The sequence below is a fragment of the Nomascus leucogenys genome, chromosome 8 (genome assembly GCF_006542625.1).
Source record: "Nomascus leucogenys isolate Asia chromosome 8, Asia_NLE_v1, whole genome shotgun sequence".
Classification (NCBI taxonomy): domain Eukaryota; kingdom Metazoa; phylum Chordata; class Mammalia; order Primates; family Hylobatidae; genus Nomascus; species Nomascus leucogenys.
In genome coordinates, this window is record NC_044388.1 from 31,283,440 (window position 1) to 31,301,085 (window position 17,646).

General features: G+C 37.0%; 1 protein-coding gene across 3 annotated transcripts in view; it reads left to right on the forward strand.

Moving 5' to 3' along the window:
• PPP2R2A (protein phosphatase 2 regulatory subunit Balpha) overlaps window positions 1-17,646 on the forward strand; it is an 83,982-nt gene that overhangs the window by 60,396 nt on the left and 5,940 nt on the right. For all 3 annotated transcript variants that reach the window (XM_030816996.1, XM_030816997.1, XM_030816995.1), the window contains 6 exons: window positions 5,505-5,670; window positions 11,195-11,307; window positions 11,997-12,174; window positions 13,564-13,728; window positions 14,599-14,768; window positions 17,181-17,272. In XM_030816996.1, coding sequence (XP_030672856.1) covers window positions 5,505-5,670; window positions 11,195-11,307; window positions 11,997-12,174; window positions 13,564-13,728; window positions 14,599-14,768; window positions 17,181-17,272 — 884 coding nt within the window. The remainder of the gene's footprint in view (window positions 1-5,504; window positions 5,671-11,194; window positions 11,308-11,996; window positions 12,175-13,563; window positions 13,729-14,598; window positions 14,769-17,180; window positions 17,273-17,646) is intronic.

A 17,646-nucleotide genomic window follows, 5' to 3' on the forward strand; every position in this document is an offset into this window, starting at 1 on the left:
TCTCAGGTTGAAATATTGCCTCCCAGTCAGGGAGATGAAGAGACTGTTGGAACCGTTGAGTAGAAAGGGGCATTTGAATAGTTGGGAAGAACATACTCCATCTTATAACTTAGATGACAAGGTTCAATAAACTTGTGGCTCGTGGGAACAGCTTATACTTCTACCAGTAGTATGTGACTTTGCCTTTCTGTCACTAAAACAATGGTCATTATTACATTTTTAATTTTTTGTTCATTTAAGGGAAACTAATATTGCTTAGTTTTGGTGGGTAGGTAGATGTGTGTGTGTGTGTGTGTGTGTGTGTTTTGTTTTCTCGAGGGTTTTTGTTTTGTTTTACAGAATGAGACTCGTTGTACATACAACTTTGTAATGTTTAGTTTTATGTACTGTCAGTGTTTTCTTAGGTTGAAATACTGCCTCCCAGTTGGGGAGATGAAGAGACTGTTGGAACCATTGGTTGGGTTACTTCCACCTTTTGGCTCTTGAGAATAAAGCCGTAATGGGCATGGCTGTCCAAACACCTCTCTGAGGTCCCACTTTCAGTTCTTTGGGATAAAATCCAGAAGTGGGATTGCTGGATTATATGGTAGTTCTATTTTTAGCTTTTTTGAGGAATCTCCACATTGTTTTCCATAGTGGCTGCAACATATGTGTGGTATATATTTTAAAATCTTTATTTAAATATACACTGAAAAGTACATAAAACACTAGCAGATTATTACATAGCAAACATTTAGGTCAAGAAATAGAACTTCCCACGCTTCCACAAACCCTTCTTTTTTCCCTTCCTCTCCTTTATGAGCCTGTCTTATTACGATTATTTTGGCCTGTAGTTTTAGAACTTTGAATAGATGGAATCCACAGTTTATCCATTATGAGTAATGTTGCTATGAACATTCTTACTCATGTTTTTTGCTGTACAGTCATGAGTAGAAATATTATGCCCATAGGGTAGGCATTCACTGTTAGCAGACATCACAGTAAAAAGTTCTGCTAATTTTATTCTTGTGAACAGTATATAAATTTTATGGCTGTTCTACATCTTTGCCAGTGCTTTGTGTTGTATTATCAGTCTTTTAAAATTTAACACTTTGTGGGTATGAATTAAGTTTGTATTTACTGTTTGTTTTTTGTTTTTTTTTTTTTTGAGATGAAGTCTTGCTTTGTCACCCAGGCTGGAATGCAGTTGGTGCGATCTTCGCTCACTGCAACCCCCTCCTCTCATCAAGCGATTCTCCTGACTCAGCCTCCCGAGTACCTGGGATTACAGGCATGCACCACCATGCCCAGCTAAATTTTTGTATTTTTAGTAGAGACAGAGTTTCACTGCGTTAGCCAGGCTGGTCTCGAACTCGACCTCAGGTGATCTGCCCGCCTCGGCCTCCCAAAGTGCTGGGATTACAGGCGTGAGACATCACATCCGGCCTTGTAGTTACTTTTGTGATTCATGTTGAGATTGAGTAGTAGTTGTGTTGTTTTGAGACAGGGTGTTTCTGTGTTGCCCAGGTTGGAGTGTGCAGTGGTGCGCTTACAGCTCACTGCAGCCTCAAACTGCTAGACTCAAGTGATCCTTCCCACTTCAGCCTCCCCAGTAGCTGAGACTACAGGCGTGCCCTGCCATACTTGACTAATTTTTTTTTTCTCTCTTTTTTTGTTAGGGGTGGTCTCACTGTGTTGCTGATCTTGAACTCCTGACCTCAAGCAATCCTCTGTCTTGGCCTCCCAAAGTGTTGGATTACAGGCATGAGCTGCCACTCCTAGCCAGAGCTGCTTTTTATATGTTTATTGGCTATTTGGATGTTATCTTTTGGAAGTGACTATCGAAATCTCTTATAATTTTCTGTGTTGTGTGTCATTTTTCTTACTGATTTGTAGACTTTCTTTACACTTTCTGCAGATGAACTCTGAATTTATTGGAGGAGCCAGGTGCAGTGGCTCACGCCTGTAATCCTAGCACTTTGGGAGGCTGAATTGGTTGGATCACTTGAGCCCAGGAAACCGAGACCAGGCTGGGCAATATAGCAAGACCCCATCTTTTTTAAAAAACAAAACAAAACAAAAAAAAACCCCACACATTTGTTAGAAGTATTTTTCATTCTGCGACTTGCCTTTTCATTTTTTTGAATAGTATATTTTTATAAATAGAGATTATTAATATAATACAGTTGATCAGTATTTTTCTTAGGGTTACTGGTTTTTCTGTCCTGTATAAGAAATACTTTTCAACCCCCAAATCCAGGGAAGACATTTCCATTATCTTTTAGAACTAGATGACTTGTACTGTAGCCACTAGATCCATGTGGCTATTCAAATTAATGGGGAGTTGAGTCCATTCTCTCTCCCCTACTGCAAGACCCTGTTGCAGTGGTCCCTGTCTCCATAGCCCTCTTTAAATAAAGTCAGCCTTACCACCTTATAAATAAGTAAATAAATAAATTTAAATTATTAAAAATAAATTGTAGAATTAATTTCCTTAGTTGCAGTAGCCACATTTTAGGTGTTCAGTGTGTGCCTAGTGCTCAACATGACTAGTGGCAACCATACTGGACAACACAGATACAGACTATTTCCATCATTGCAGAAAAGTTCTCTTGGGTCATGTTATCCTAAAACTTAATTATTGTACCTTCACATTTATATCTCTTATCTGTAATCACTTTACGAGTGGTTTAGGGAAGGGGTCGAGCTTCATTTTATTTCCTATGAATAATCAACCTAACACCATTTAGTGAAAAGACCATCCTTTCCCCATTGCCCAGCAAGGCAACCTTTGTCGTCATTTAGGCCTGTTTCTGGGCCATCTGTTCTGTTTCATTGGCACATTGGTCTATCCTCATGCCAGTACACAGTCTTTATGACTTTGCTTTAAAACTTGGTTATGATGTCCTTTAGTGAATTCTGTTAGCATCTGTGTTGAAAATGTGTGATTTTGGTTTTGTGTCCTGTATTTGTAATGTATGTAAAGTATGTGACATACCTCATTCTGAGTCCTGCTTTGAAAATCTTTATTGAATGCCTGTTATATGTGCCAAGTACTGTTATAGGTGCTGGGGAATAAAGCACATCTAAACTTACTGTAGAAACTTTCATGCAAATAGATTGTATGGTTAGGAAGATGATTCTCATAGTGATCATAAAGGCAAGCAAGAAAAGAGAGGGAGGTGAAAATGCTGTGCAGGTAAAGCCAGTATGAATTGTTGAAGGATGTGTCACAATTCTGTATGACTGTAGGAGAGGTGTTTTAAAAAAAAAAGTTGTGTTTGATTTTGATGCATTCTCATTTGAGTGGCTCAGTATTGAGTATATGGTTATGTTTCTTTTTATTCAAGCTTGCTCACTGTACTTTGTGCAGGGAACAATGCTATCATGATCATTATAATCTAAACATCCCCTCCCAAAGTGTTAGGAAAAGTCTGCTGCAGCTCTCTGCGGTTTACTGTCAGTTACCACTTGTACCCATCTGTTTTATAGCCTCTTCTGTTTTGTTACTGCTGCTGTCATTTCTGCCATTACTCTTTGTCCTGTGGACTTGTTTTTAAAAGTTCTGTTATGATAATTTTAATAAAGTTTCAGGAGAGAGGGGAGGCTAGTGCATGTGCTCAGCCTGGCATCTTGAGCTTTTTAGACAGAATTTTCTCCTTTTGTGATACATATATTTATTTCCTGTTGCAAAGAGATGGAGCTTCTTGCAGTCCACTGAAACTGCCATATACCTCTATGATTTTGTTTTTGGATTCTGTAAGATATCATGTTTAGTAGACCCATGTTGTTATCCACGAGTCTACAGGAAGATGTTCATGTTCTGTTTCAGAAAATATTTCTGTAGTTTTGTGCTTTTCTTAACTCATCAAATAAAATGTGTGGCTCGCCCTTGGCCCTTCATATTGCTTACCTTAATTGTGTAGACCATAACCAGTTTCTACTTTGACTAAAGTTTGACATACATAAGTTACTTGAACATGGGGATTCTGCCTATCCCTCTACGCCCTAGTGTACATAGTACTATATACTATAGTCTCTTTAAGTGTTAGATGAAAAAACAGTCTAAAACGCAGGATTTATATTAAAAATCGAGTTGCCTGCTTAATGGTATTGTGGTTTCCTTGTAGACTATAATGATAAACTTTGTGAGACTGGGTGAGTCATTTTAGGTAAAAGATTTGTGGAGCTTTAAAGTGATACTGGAGTATTTATATATGTTAATGGAATAGGCTGTCTAATTTGGTGTATGGGTATGGTGATGAGACCAAGGCTCTGAGTCTGATTTTTACCCCTTGTGTATCCCCGATATGTGGATCGTTTTGTGGGACACTGCATTCTTATTGGCAGACTTGCCCTCTAATAACTGATACTGCTCTCCAAGGGTTCAAATGCAACCATCCATGAATGAACAACCCAGATCATCAGGCTGCTGGAAAAAAACAACCCAAAACATAGACTTTCAAGATGATTCAGTGAAGTTTTCCTTTTGATATGGAGAATAGTAATAGGCTGTTTTTATTATCAAGAAGTCCTAAACATTTCACTGGGTAACTAACTTTTACTTAAAATAGTTGAGTGTCAATAATATCTCATTTTATTTTTTACTTAAACTTTTTCCATAGGTGGTTCTTTGAACTAGACTTTTAAATTTTTTTATGAAAATGTTTTTAATCGTGTGATAATAGGTCAAAAGATGAAATTCTGAACATGATAATTCTCACTTTTGCTGAGATGTTATTGCTAACCAAAGTAGTTCACAAGTAGTCCCTTTATGAGATAGCTTAAATTATATTTTTTCAAAGTGATACTAAATGAAATTAGTCATCAATGTGTGCCAGGTTCATAAGATGAGAAAGCGAATTTAAGACGAGTAAGCAGTTGTTGATGGAGGTGCATGGGGCCATTGCTGGGTAGTGCTGAATATGGACTTGATTGGTAGCAAAGCTGTCTGGAACAGTGGTCTTGGGGCGGGAGGTAGGGGTCAAATGGTATCCCTTCTTTTATAAGAGCTCTTTTTTTAAGCTTTCAGCAGCGAAATAACCAAAAGACAGGCATCAGAAAGGAAAAGGACAATACATCATATTAAATAACAGATCGGGGAGTTGACCCTAAAGTGGGCGTAGAAAGAAGGTGTGCATCATCTAGCTCTTTCTGGGCAAGGCTTTATCATTATTTTTAGATGAACTTCCTTATTATGGGTGCTCAGAGTTTTTTTTCATCAGTATGCCTCTATACCATCAAATACATAAGAGTAAATTAGAAATCAAATTGATCCATATTTAACGTCATTATTTCCCTAATGAATTGAGCTTATTTATTCAGCTTTATTTAGCCTTTTCCCCCTTAAGTTTTCTCATTTAATCCTTGAAGGCCTTTAGAAATATAAAAAACAGAATGTAATTGTATAAAGACACAGCTAATGGGGTATTGAGAATTTGCAGGGTCCTTTGGAATTGATTACATATTTGATTATTTTGAAATATTTTTCAACAATGGTCCATATATTTTTGTTTTCATTTTAGAACAAAATCCAGTCTCATAGCAGAGGAGAATATAATGTTTACAGCACCTTCCAGAGCCATGAACCAGAGTTTGACTACTTGAAAAGTTTAGAAATAGAAGAAAAGATCAACAAAATTAGGTGGTTACCCCAGAAAAATGCTGCTCAGTTTTTATTGTCTACCAATGGTAAGTATACATATTTTCTTTCCATGTGCCCACTGTGTGTACCTGTTGCACATATCCTGTAGCCTAGGAGAGGAATCATTTAACAGAGATACTCGTAAAAAGGACTTTTCTTTTTCTATACAGAAGGTAAACTCTACTTTTTTACTGTTCACTTGCAGTTTTTAGATTCTCTGAAAGATTCTCAGATAGCAATTTTTTGTTTACTACACCCCCAATTTGTAGTGAAAAGAATGGGCTGCTTATACCATTGGATTTAGGTCAGGTACTATTTCTGCCATTTCTCAGTCTCGTAATCTTGGGCAGGTTACTAACACTGAATTGAATTTTCCTCAGCAGCAACCTAGAGATAGCAATTTTTTATTATAGTATTGTGAATATTAAATAACTTCACATACATCATGAGTGCAAGTGCTCAATAAATGTTAATTTATTCCTCTTTAAGTGTTTCTAAACTCTACACAGAGTATCTCAAACTGCAGATACAAAATACTCAAAGGATGGTTTCCATTCCAGGATACGCTATAGGAGAGCACTTTCTTACTTGACTACCATTAGCACATTGCCTTCGTCCCAGCAAGCCACATGGCTGGAAGGAGATTCCTCTCCTACTGTTTACTTGCCCAGGGAAAGTTTTTTGTTGTTATTTGAGACAATGTCTGTCGCCCAGGCTGGAGTGCATTGGTGTGATCACGGCTCACTGCAGCTTCGATCTCCCCACCTCAGTCTCCTGAGTAGCTGGGACCACAGGTGCGTGCCACCACACCCGGCTAATTTTTTAAAAACATTTTTGTAGAGACTGGGTCTCCCTATGTTGCCCAGGCTGGTCTTGAATTCCTGGGCTCAAGCAGTCTGCCCCTCTCAGTCTCCCAAAGTCCTGAGCCACTATGCCTGGCCCAGGAAAAGTTAAGTGAGGATTAAAAGTTGGTAATGACAGGCCGGGCACGGTGGCTCACGCCTGTAATCCCAGCACTTTGGGAGGCTGAGGCGGGCGGATCAAGAGGTCAGGAGATTGAGACCATCCTGGCTAACATGTTGAAACCCCGTCTCTACTAAAAATACAAAAAAATTATCCGGGCGTGGTGGTGGGTGCCTGTAGTTCCAGCTACTGGGGCAGGGATGCTGAGGCAGGAGAATGGCGTGAACCTGGGAGGCAGAGCTTGCAGTGAGCCGAGATCGCGCCATTGCACTCCAGCCTGGGTTACAGAGCGAGACTCGTCTCAAAAAAAAAAAAAAAAGGTTAGTAATGACCCTACCAGAATTTAAAATCCTTTATGATGAATTGGATGCTTTCTCTTTGTTCTTATGAAAAACTTCTTCCTGTGAATTGTTAGGACTTTGTTGGGGTCTTGAGTCTAAAGGGAATCATTAGAGTGACTGAGGAGATACTTTAGTTTCTGGGTAGCTGTAGGCCATAAAAATTTGTGATTAAAACTTTTTTGAGGTTGGTGGTAGGGTGAGGGGAAACCTCCTATTTTCTCATCCCCTCACTATTAATTTAAAAAGCAAATTCTAACACCCAGACCATAAACATTTGCAGAATATATACTTAAATGACTTCGGGGATGAAATGGGGGAAGAAATTCAGCACTTCCTCCATCTAACTGATGCCCCTCATCCACAGTATGAGTTCTTAGAAATGCTCTTCACAAATGCCTGATGCCATCAGCGTTGGCTGCCTCCTGGGTGCCCGTTTTTCTGATCATGAAAGCTCTTCCCAACCAGTCCGTTGAGATTCGTACCCTCTGCCTTCTCTCTTTTCACAATAGACTGCATTCCCCTCTCTCATCCTTATTAGAAGAAAAATAAACAGAAGTAACTATTTAAAGCCTGTAACCCACAGCACCATGGGTGGAGGGGACAGTTTATTCCTGTCATGCTAGCTTCTAGTCTTGGGTCAGTTTTAATTTATATAGTAAACTAAGTTATTTCAAATAGCTTCAAATATTTTAGACACTGTTCTTTGGCATCAGATGATACATAATGAAACCATTGATATAATTTCTACTTTTAGAAGTAAATGTTCCTAGGGAAATGTGTTAACATTTTATATATTGGAATATTTTTATGGCAGTTTATTTCTTATAGGGCTACATCAGCTTTCTTATAAAGAGAACTTTTTAAATGTAGGCTGAGGTCAAGAGAATAGTATAATGAAGCCCTGCATGCTCATCATCCACTTCCGACACTCCTCAGTTCATGGCTAATTTGTGTGTCGGATCCTTCCCCTTCCTCTCTTCCTCAGTGTTATTTCGAAGCAAATCTCATTTCAACTTTATGGATTAAATCTTATTTAAAGACATTAGAGCATGCATTGTAGATTTTTGTCTTTTGTTTCTTAATACTAAGTAAAGTACAACTAAGTGGCGGCTGCATTTTTTAATGCTAAAATAAGTGCTTAATAATAGAGTCCAATGTGGAAGGATAAAGCAGATTATGAGAATCAAATGAACTGTTGTGTCTGGGTATGATGGGAAAAGGATGGGAGGAGTAGGACTTGAACTATATCTGAAAAACTATTTGGAAAGAAGGAAACTTAGAGAAAAATGTCAACATCTGTTGATTCTGAGTGATATCTTTTGTATTATTTTGTGTATTTTTCTCTGTGAGTTTTTTCTGTGAGCATAGTAACATGCCCCCCCCCCCCCCGCCCCAATGTAATGGGTCTATATAAAAACTACATCTGTGGGAGAATGGTGGAAAATAGGACCAAACTTTCCAGGTTTGATTAACCAAAATTAATCTTATAAAAATACTTGCATTGGCTTTCCATGATCATTGTATGAACTGGGTTTCCCAGATCATTTTTACTTAAAGGACGTCATAGTCACCTTATAACTTGAGTTAATTTAATGTTCCTTCAAGCATTTTAATTCTCTTTCTCTTTAATCTTCTTTTGCTCCTCTGAATTCTCATTAATTCCTCTACATTGCAGAAAACATGAAACTGACCTGTCAACCATGAGTCTTCCATATATGAATAATATAAAGTTCACTCACAAATAGGATGTGTCTTAACAACTTCTTGATAAGTTTTTAGGGTCTTACATAAAGCTGCATTCCCACAAAGGAAACGGCAGCGTGATTTTCCCTGCTCATACCCTCTGCTTGTGGTGAGAGGAACTGCTCTTCTGTAGCTTCTCCAATGCTTTAGTTATTAGTGTTGATAATTCAGGGGAACACCACAGAGTGGTCGTTTTGGAAGGAACAGATCTTCTTAAGAATCTAATAACGCCTCCACTGAAAACTGTGTTTTTACATAATCTTACATACAGTTTTATGGAGTTTGATTATTCTCACATACTTTGTGTTACGGGCCAAAAACTCCAGGTAATAAAATATCACTGCTGTAGAACATAAGGATTCTGATTTCTTAAAAATTTATGTCACATTTATTAACATACTGATTTATTTCCTGCCTGCCTTGTCCCCACTGTACTGAAAAATGTATCCTAATTCCTATGTGTCCTGTGTTTGTGTTAATGGAAAAAATATTTTTTAAAGAGCTTTCTTCCTGTAAACACTATTAGGCACCACAAACTAATTTTATCTCATCTGAAAGTTTCATAAATACATTGTGGTTTCTTTATTTGGATCTTTAATAAGGAGGATGGATTTAAACAGGCCACAAGACAACTGGACCAGGGGGCGGGGGTGTTGTCATCCTCATCACAAATACTTTGCAAGTATTTAGAACAAATACTTCTCAAAATACAGATTTAGTCTAGGCTCATATCTATCTATAAATTGTATACATATATAAACTAAATAACACATAGAAAATCTGTATGACTGAACTACAAGAAAATTATAAGCAAGGTCACATAGGGCTTAGAAGAAATAATAGATTACAGATTATTAAAGTTAGCAGCTTTTCTCTGTTTACACTTCATCATTGGGAAGGGCATCCTTAGGGGCAACTATCATTCTTCTATACGATACAGAGACTACCAGGCTAGAGTCACTGGCATCTCTCTGAGTTGTTTTTAACTGTTTTTATAAAATGGCTTTATATACTGTTATAAACAATTTTGTTACACCGTTTTGCTTATGAAAGATCATTAGGAATGTATGCTTTTCTATAAGAATGTTCTTTTATGATTATAACAGTTTTAAATCAACATGCATGAGCCTATAGTGATACAAATAAACAATTGAATGGATAAATGGAGAGAAGGGATGCTTCCTGCAGGAGAATTCTAAATAAGACATGGATACATACTCTTCCCTACAGGGAATATAACTTATTTCTCCCTTTAAGTACAGGCTGGATTTAGTGACTCACTTCCAAAGAATAGAATATGGCAAGGGTGAAAGAGTCATTGTATAGTGGAGAAGCCTGGCAAACACTGTCTTAACCAAATGACCCAAGTTAATACCACCAGCTGTAAGTCATGTTGATACCATGTATCCCTTTGAACAATGCTGTGAGAAGTCACTTCATCTCTCTGTTCTGTTCCTAAAAACCCATGGTCCCAGTCTGATCATGAGGGAAAGAGCAGGCAAATCCACTTGAGGGATATTCTACAAAGTACCTCACCACCACTACTCAAAACTGTCAAGATCAAGAAAAATAAGGAGAGCCTGAGAAACTTAAAGGCAGAGAGACTAAGGAAACTTGATGACTAAATGCAGTGTTGTTTGAATTCTGGAACAGAAAAGGAATGTTAGTGGAAAACCTGGTTAAATCTCCAAATGAAGTCTGTAGTTGAGTTAATAGTAATATACAAAGTCGATGTCTTAGTTTTGACACACGTACCATGGTTGTGTAAGATATTGACAGAAGAAACTGGGTAAAGGATATATGGAACACTACAGTTCTTGTAACTTTTCTGTAAATCTAAACTTAATTGTAAAACAAAAGTTTGTTTTTAAACAGATGCCATTTTATATATCCTTGATACCTAGGAATTTGGTTTCTTCTTGAAGGACTTGGGGATGTATGCTTTTAATCAGTTTTCTTCAGGCCCTGTTTCCTACTTTTGAACCCTGATACAAGAGGGGGAAACATTTAAAAAGGAGGCATCCAGTCCTTGGAGGCCTCTGTGGAATCTTTGATAGGCTTTGCTAAGAAGTGGGAGCAAGGGAGAGCAGCTTTACTATTTTGATTCTACATAATAGGCAGTCTTAATCAACTTCATTGTTCCCTTTAAATTTTTTAAAATTCAGTACTGAACATGTATATGTTTACATGTATGTACAGACATACATGTGTTTGCATACACCACACATGCATATCCAGTTTTTCCCTCTAGCTTTAATTACTTTTAAGGGACAGGGATAGAGACCTGTGACTTGATTTGACTGTCACATAGAATTTATATGAGTGTCAGCGATCTTTGCACTTTATTTCCATGTGTGTATGTTATTCAGCTGATAATAGGAAATTTTTTAGTAAGTCAGATTAGGGTATTTTTTTTTTTTTTCATGGAATCCTTTTATGTGAAATGTGAAATAGCGTATTTTAAATGCCTTAAAATGTTTTTCTTCTTCAGTATTTTAAGGACTTTTCTTTATTTTCTTTCCAGATAAAACAATAAAATTATGGAAAATCAGTGAAAGGGACAAAAGACCAGAAGGGTATAACTTGAAAGAGGAAGATGGAAGGTATAGAGATCCTACTACAGTTACTACACTACGAGTAAGTACATAAGAAAAAAATGTCACAGATAGTGCTTGTATTCATATTACATAGCCCAAATCCTGAGCAGAGCTTGAATAGGAATAATTACAGTCTATCTCCCCTTTCCCAATAATTCTGTAATCAGATAGAACATTGAGTAACTCATTTAAACATAGAAACTGACCTACATAGAGGTCTCACTTTGGCCAGGGACGGAAGCAGGACTCAAGCACAAGACAGTATTTCACGCCATCAGACTTCACCTCTGGTTTGTCATGTTAGCTATTACAAGGTCAAGTTTCAAGGTAAATTTTCTTTGGAAATCAAAAAAGTAGATATAGATCAAATCTTCTAGTTGTAGCTAAAAAATACCAAGAATTAGATGTTATGGGTTAATTTTCTTTTTATCCTCTTTAATCTGAACCATAAACATTTATTAGCTTGGCATATCTTTCAAGCAAAATATTAAAACTAAGAACTGCAAATTCTAATACTATTGCAACCAGTAAAAGAAGATATATTATCCACATTGTTCTTTTCTTCAACACTTGAAAGGATCAACATCAGTTGCTTTTTAAAACTAAATCTATGTAATATTGTTCTGTTTTATGTTGTCAAAAACTAAAATAATGAAGTTTTCTGAATCTTAATTGCTATTTGAAACTGAGCCTTTTGTAATTTCTGTTTTTCATGTGTCTTATTGACAGGTGCCAGTCTTTAGGCCTATGGATCTAATGGTTGAGGCCAGTCCACGAAGAATATTTGCCAATGCTCATACATATCACATCAACTCAATTTCTATTAATAGTGATTATGAAACATATTTATCTGCAGATGATTTGCGGATTAATCTTTGGCATCTGGAAATTACAGACAGGAGTTTTAGTATCCATTTGGTTTTCTTTGGTATTTGGTGAAGAAGGCATGTTGTGCCCATATTGGATTTATTTCATCTCTCCTTAATGAATTTGATTCCTTCTTTTTATAGTCTGTATACATATATGTATGGCACCTTATTTTTTTTCTTTGTAGATGAGTAATGAAATACTGGAAAAAGTTATTTGCTAAACATAAAGGGTATAATATATTGATGTAAAATTGGATTCATGGAATTTTAAGGAATTTGTCATTGTATCTATGTAAATAGGATTATTTTTTATAATTTAGTTTTTTGTTTTAAAAATCAAATTTGTGAGGTCTGTGTATGGTAGCTCATACCTGTAATCCCAGCGGTTTGGGAGGCTGAGGTGGGAAGATCACTTGAGGCCAGGAGTTCAAGGTTTACAGTGAGCTTGATCGTGCTTCTGCACTCCAGCTTGGATGACAGAGCAACACCCTGTCTCTAAAAAAAAATTTTTTTCTTGTAATCAAATGTATGGACTATTGTATTTGAATTTTTTATTGTAAAAATAGTCTCACCTGGCTGCAGTGACTCAGCCTGTAATCCCAACACTTTGGGAGATCAAGGCGGATGGATCACCTAAGGTCAGTAGTTCAAAACCAGCCTGGCCAACGTAGTGAAACCCCCTCTCTCCTAAAAATACAAAACATTAGCCGGGCATGGTGGCGCATGCCTGTAATCTCAGCTACCCGGGAGGCTGAGTTAGGACAATTGCTTGAACCTGGGAGATGGAGGTTGCAGTGAGCTGAGATTGTGCCATTGCACTCCAGCCTGGGCAACAAGAGTGAAACTCTGTCTCAAAAAATATATATATATAGTCTCATTAAGATTAGAAAAAGAAATTCATGCAAGTCATGATGCATGATTGGGTAAATAAAAATATTCTGTTGAGGCCGGGCACAGTGACTCATGCCTGTAATCCCAGCACTTTGGGAGACCGAGGTGAGGCGGATGGATCATGAGGTCAGGAGTTCAAGACCAGCCTGGCCAACATAGTGAAACCCTGTCTCTACTAAAAATACAAAAAAAAAAAAAAAAAAAAAAAAAAAGCCAGTTGTGGTGGTGTGTGCCTGTAATCCCCAGCTTCTCGGGAGACTGATGCAGTAGAATCGCTTGAACTTGGGAGTCGGAGGCTGCAGTGAGCCGAGATTGCACCACTGCACTGCAGCCTGGGCGACAGAGTGAAACTCCATCTAAATAAAAAAAAAAAAAAAGTTTTAATCCCTTTGGAATTTATGCTCATAAAAACAGTGGAGTGCAATTCAGAATTAATATTTTTGCTTAGGTCCATGAATGGGTTTTAGGTTTGAGAAATGTAGAATTATATTTGCCCTTTTTTCTAAGTGGAAATTCCTTAATAAAATGTTATCTAGACATTGTGGATATCAAGCCTGCCAATATGGAAGAGCTAACAGAGGTGATTACAGCAGCAGAATTTCATCCAAACAGCTGTAACACATTTGTATACAGCAGCAGTAAAGGAACTATTCGGCTATGTGACATGAGGGCATCTGCCCTCTGTGATAGGCATTCTAAATGTAAGTTTATTGTATCTTCCCTTAAAATGATTACATATTCTGTTTGTCTGAAATAAGCCTCAGACATGATAAGTACAATTACAGAGGTTTACAAGTCTTAAACCGGTGTGTCCAGAGCCACTTGTACCCTTGGTAATCTGCCTGCCTCCTCATGAGGCATTCCAGGTTATTCCTGGAGGCTCTCTTGGGGGGCATGTCTATTGATTGCCAAGGAACATATTTTTCATGGAATGCTGTTGTTCTTTGGTAACTTGTGGTTGGGCTCTCTAACCTTGTATTGAAGTAGAGCTGTTCCTTTCCCATCCTCCCTTCCTACTTTGAGCTTCCTAGGAAGGTTTCTTCTGAGGTTTCCTTGGCTTAAAAAAAAAAACAAAACAAACAAACAAAAAAAAACAACTTTGGTTTAAAAACTTCAGGATACAATATTCTTGTCTTGTTGAATATTAACTCATGAAAATTGATACATGCCTGTTACCAAAATAATTTTACCTGGCTACTAGAAAATGAAATCCTGGTATGAATTTGGGATGGGTGAGGATGGTGTGTTTCTCATGGTGATGATATAGGCAGTCAGTGAGGCGTATTGCAGGAATAATACCAATAAACCTGGTGCACTGAAGTCAGAAGTCCCAGGTGAGTCTGGTTCTAAATTAGTCATACGACTGAAAGTATACTGCATACTTATGCATCTTCAACTTCAATATTCAATTATCCTAAGAAGCTTTCAGGAGAATTGTAGCCAGAGAGATGTTTAGCCTGGCATTTTACCTTACTTGTAGGGAGTTTGTGAATGGTTGTTTAGGAAATGCTTTGTCCAAGCCAGAATATTGTACACCTTGCCCTTTTTGTGTTGTTTTGTTTTGCTTTTAGTGTTTGAAGAACCTGAAGATCCCAGTAACAGGTCATTTTTTTCCGAAATCATCTCCTCTATTTCGGATGTAAAATTCAGCCATAGTGGTCGATATATGATGACTAGAGACTATTTGTCAGTCAAAATTTGGGACTTAAATATGGAAAACAGGCCTGTGGAAACATACCAGGTATTTGCAGTTTTTTCTTTCAATGAGCATATACCCTGTTTACTTTGAAGTGTTTATAGAGAAGGATTTTGTTACTAGGTTTTAATCCCTGTATGGTGTTTGTTCACCATTAGGCCTTTTCCCTCAGAAATCTATGAATATGTTGCTCTTCCTTATGTTAAATGTATATATACTTACATAGGTTGTGTCGTCTCTTGAGTTTTGCAGTTAAAGTGTGATTTTGCTACCCATTTGGTTCAGTATTGACATTGGTTTTTTTTCCTGCCACTATGTACATTTAAAGTGAGGAAGGAAGAGCACCCTTCATTGAGGTCTGGGCAGGAAGAGGATTGGGGAAAGTGGCCAGTCCTAGTAGAGGTGCACCTGCTCAGGTTGTGGGAGTAGTCGAACTGGAGATTAAACTTGGTGTGCCAAGTCAAATGGACTGGTGTTCTGCCTTTTGGCAGATAACCATTGTCTTCAGCTAAAGGAAAAGGGCTTGAAAGCCTTAGCAGATGACTTTAGGAGTTGCCTATCCGTTGTTGGATGTCAGTTCTTGATTCTCTTATCAGCCAGCCACTACTGTTTATCCGTGTCCACTACATCAAACAGAAGAGAATGAAGTACACAGCCTGGAACAGGGTGAGGGACAGCACAAACCTGTGCTAGGCCCTAGACTGCAGTGTTGAAATCACTTAACTCTAATTTATACATATACTTTCTTTATGTTACATATTCTCAATAGACTGGGAAGTATGTTTCTCAAACTTTAAATCCTCTGACAAACATAAACCAAGATTGTTTTTGATATGTGAAATTTCAAAATAAATACTGCACTGAAACAAAAGACAAAATACTGCTTTGGTTTTCAAAGTATAGTTCACTATTGAGCAACACGGATTTGAACTGCATGGGTTCACTCATACACAGATTTTGTTGTTGTTGTTCAACCAATGCACATTTGAAAATACAGTATTTGAGGGATGCAAACCCCTCAAATATATGGAGGGCCAAAAGTTCATGTGTGGGTTCCACAGGGCTAACTGCAGATTTGGGTTTACCTGGGGTTCTTGGAACCCATCCCTCATGTATACTGAAAAAAGACTTCTATTTGTGTAACTGCCAAGATTGATATATCTCCTAGTTACCCTCACCATCATTTCATTCCCATTGAGAAGAACTGATTTGAACCTTAGCTTCATACTGATGTATAGTGAGAAACCCTATAACATGCATTCTAAAATGTTGCTAAATTATGATAATCTACCTAATTTTACCTGATTTGCTACTTTTCTACCTATAAACAGTTGGAGTAGTGATTAAAAGTAGTCACATTATAGGCAAATGTATCATATATAGATAAAACTTTTTATTGAATTTGTACCAGCATCTTGCCAAGTTTTGTGTGATTGAAGGGTATTTTTTTCTTACTGATTTTTTTGTGTTACATGCTCGCTTTTGATCCTAACCCCACATGAGTTGCTATTCCTCTGTATTACGGATTTTCACTTAATGTCACAGAGACATGGCCTGAATCATTCCACTATATTTAAAGTTAAAATGGACACTGAAAATAAGTTTAGCTTGTTTCATATAGAATAGAGAATTCTAAGCATTTAGAAGGTACCTACTCATTTCTGTCATTTCTCCTTAAGTAGCTCCTTAAAAAGAGATGGTGAAATATAGACACTTCTTTTTTGCTTTGAGTTACAACAAACATGGAACTTTTGTTTGTAATTAATGTTGAAATGTCATATTTCTCAGACTACTTTTTAAATATGAGATTTCTAGTTTATCTTTTTTTGACATATTAGTAAATACAGAATTATATAATTCAAATAACAGGCACAGCTTTGTTAGCTTTTGACATTGTATAATATGATACTATCAAATTTTTAATAATATGTGCCCAGAATAACCATATAATTTATCACCAAACCAAGGCATGGTTACGCTATGCATACATGTGCATTTATAATGGAAAATATAGGCTTCAGTTAAATTTATGCCCAGAAAATGGTATTTAAGAAAGAAATAGGCACAGTTTCAGTGTTGTTATCAGTAGTTAATGGACTGAAAGCCAAGAATAGTGATATTCAGATATTGCTGTAATGTTCTTTTATTAGTCTCTTAACTGTGCCATTTTCAAGTGTTTTTGGCCTGAATGTTTTATTCAGGCTTATAAAGGCTATGTGTGCCATGCCCAGAATGGAGTTTTCCTTTGTCATACCAGTAGGAAAATGTGCCTCCCTGAAGGGCTTGTGTGTTTTGTAAAAGGACAAAATGGCTTTATTGTTACTGAGAAGATTGAGATTAATAGGTTTAAAAGGTGTGTGTATGTGTCTGTATGTGCCCTTTTTTTCTTTTTAAAGATACGGACTTGTTAAATCATTTTCCTAATTTCAGTGCAGTATATTTGTATTTTTTCCCCAGGTGCATGAATACCTCAGAAGTAAACTCTGTTCACTGTATGAAAATGACTGCATATTTGACAAATTTGAATGTTGTTGGAATGGATCTGACAGGTAATTGATTTTAAGTCAGACCTCTCAAATATGAATTTTATTAAAGAAAAGAAACAACTATTTCATTCCAGGTCCTAACTTCATTTGTCTCTAGGGATTCCTTGAAATAAATTTAGTAATCTTAGATATAGCACAGTAGTACTGGCAGATAAAAAATTAAGCATTGTATTTCACTAGTAAATATAAAAGTACACAAATTCTAGGTAATCTAAATTATTTAAATGTCTAGAATGTTTTTTCTTTTATGAACCAGATCACATTTCTGACATGCTAACTATTAAAACTGTGAAGCTTCAGCTTGGTTGTTATTCTACCATTAAACTGTTTTAGAAACATTCAGGCGGCAGATAATTCATTTGGATTGTTAGACACAC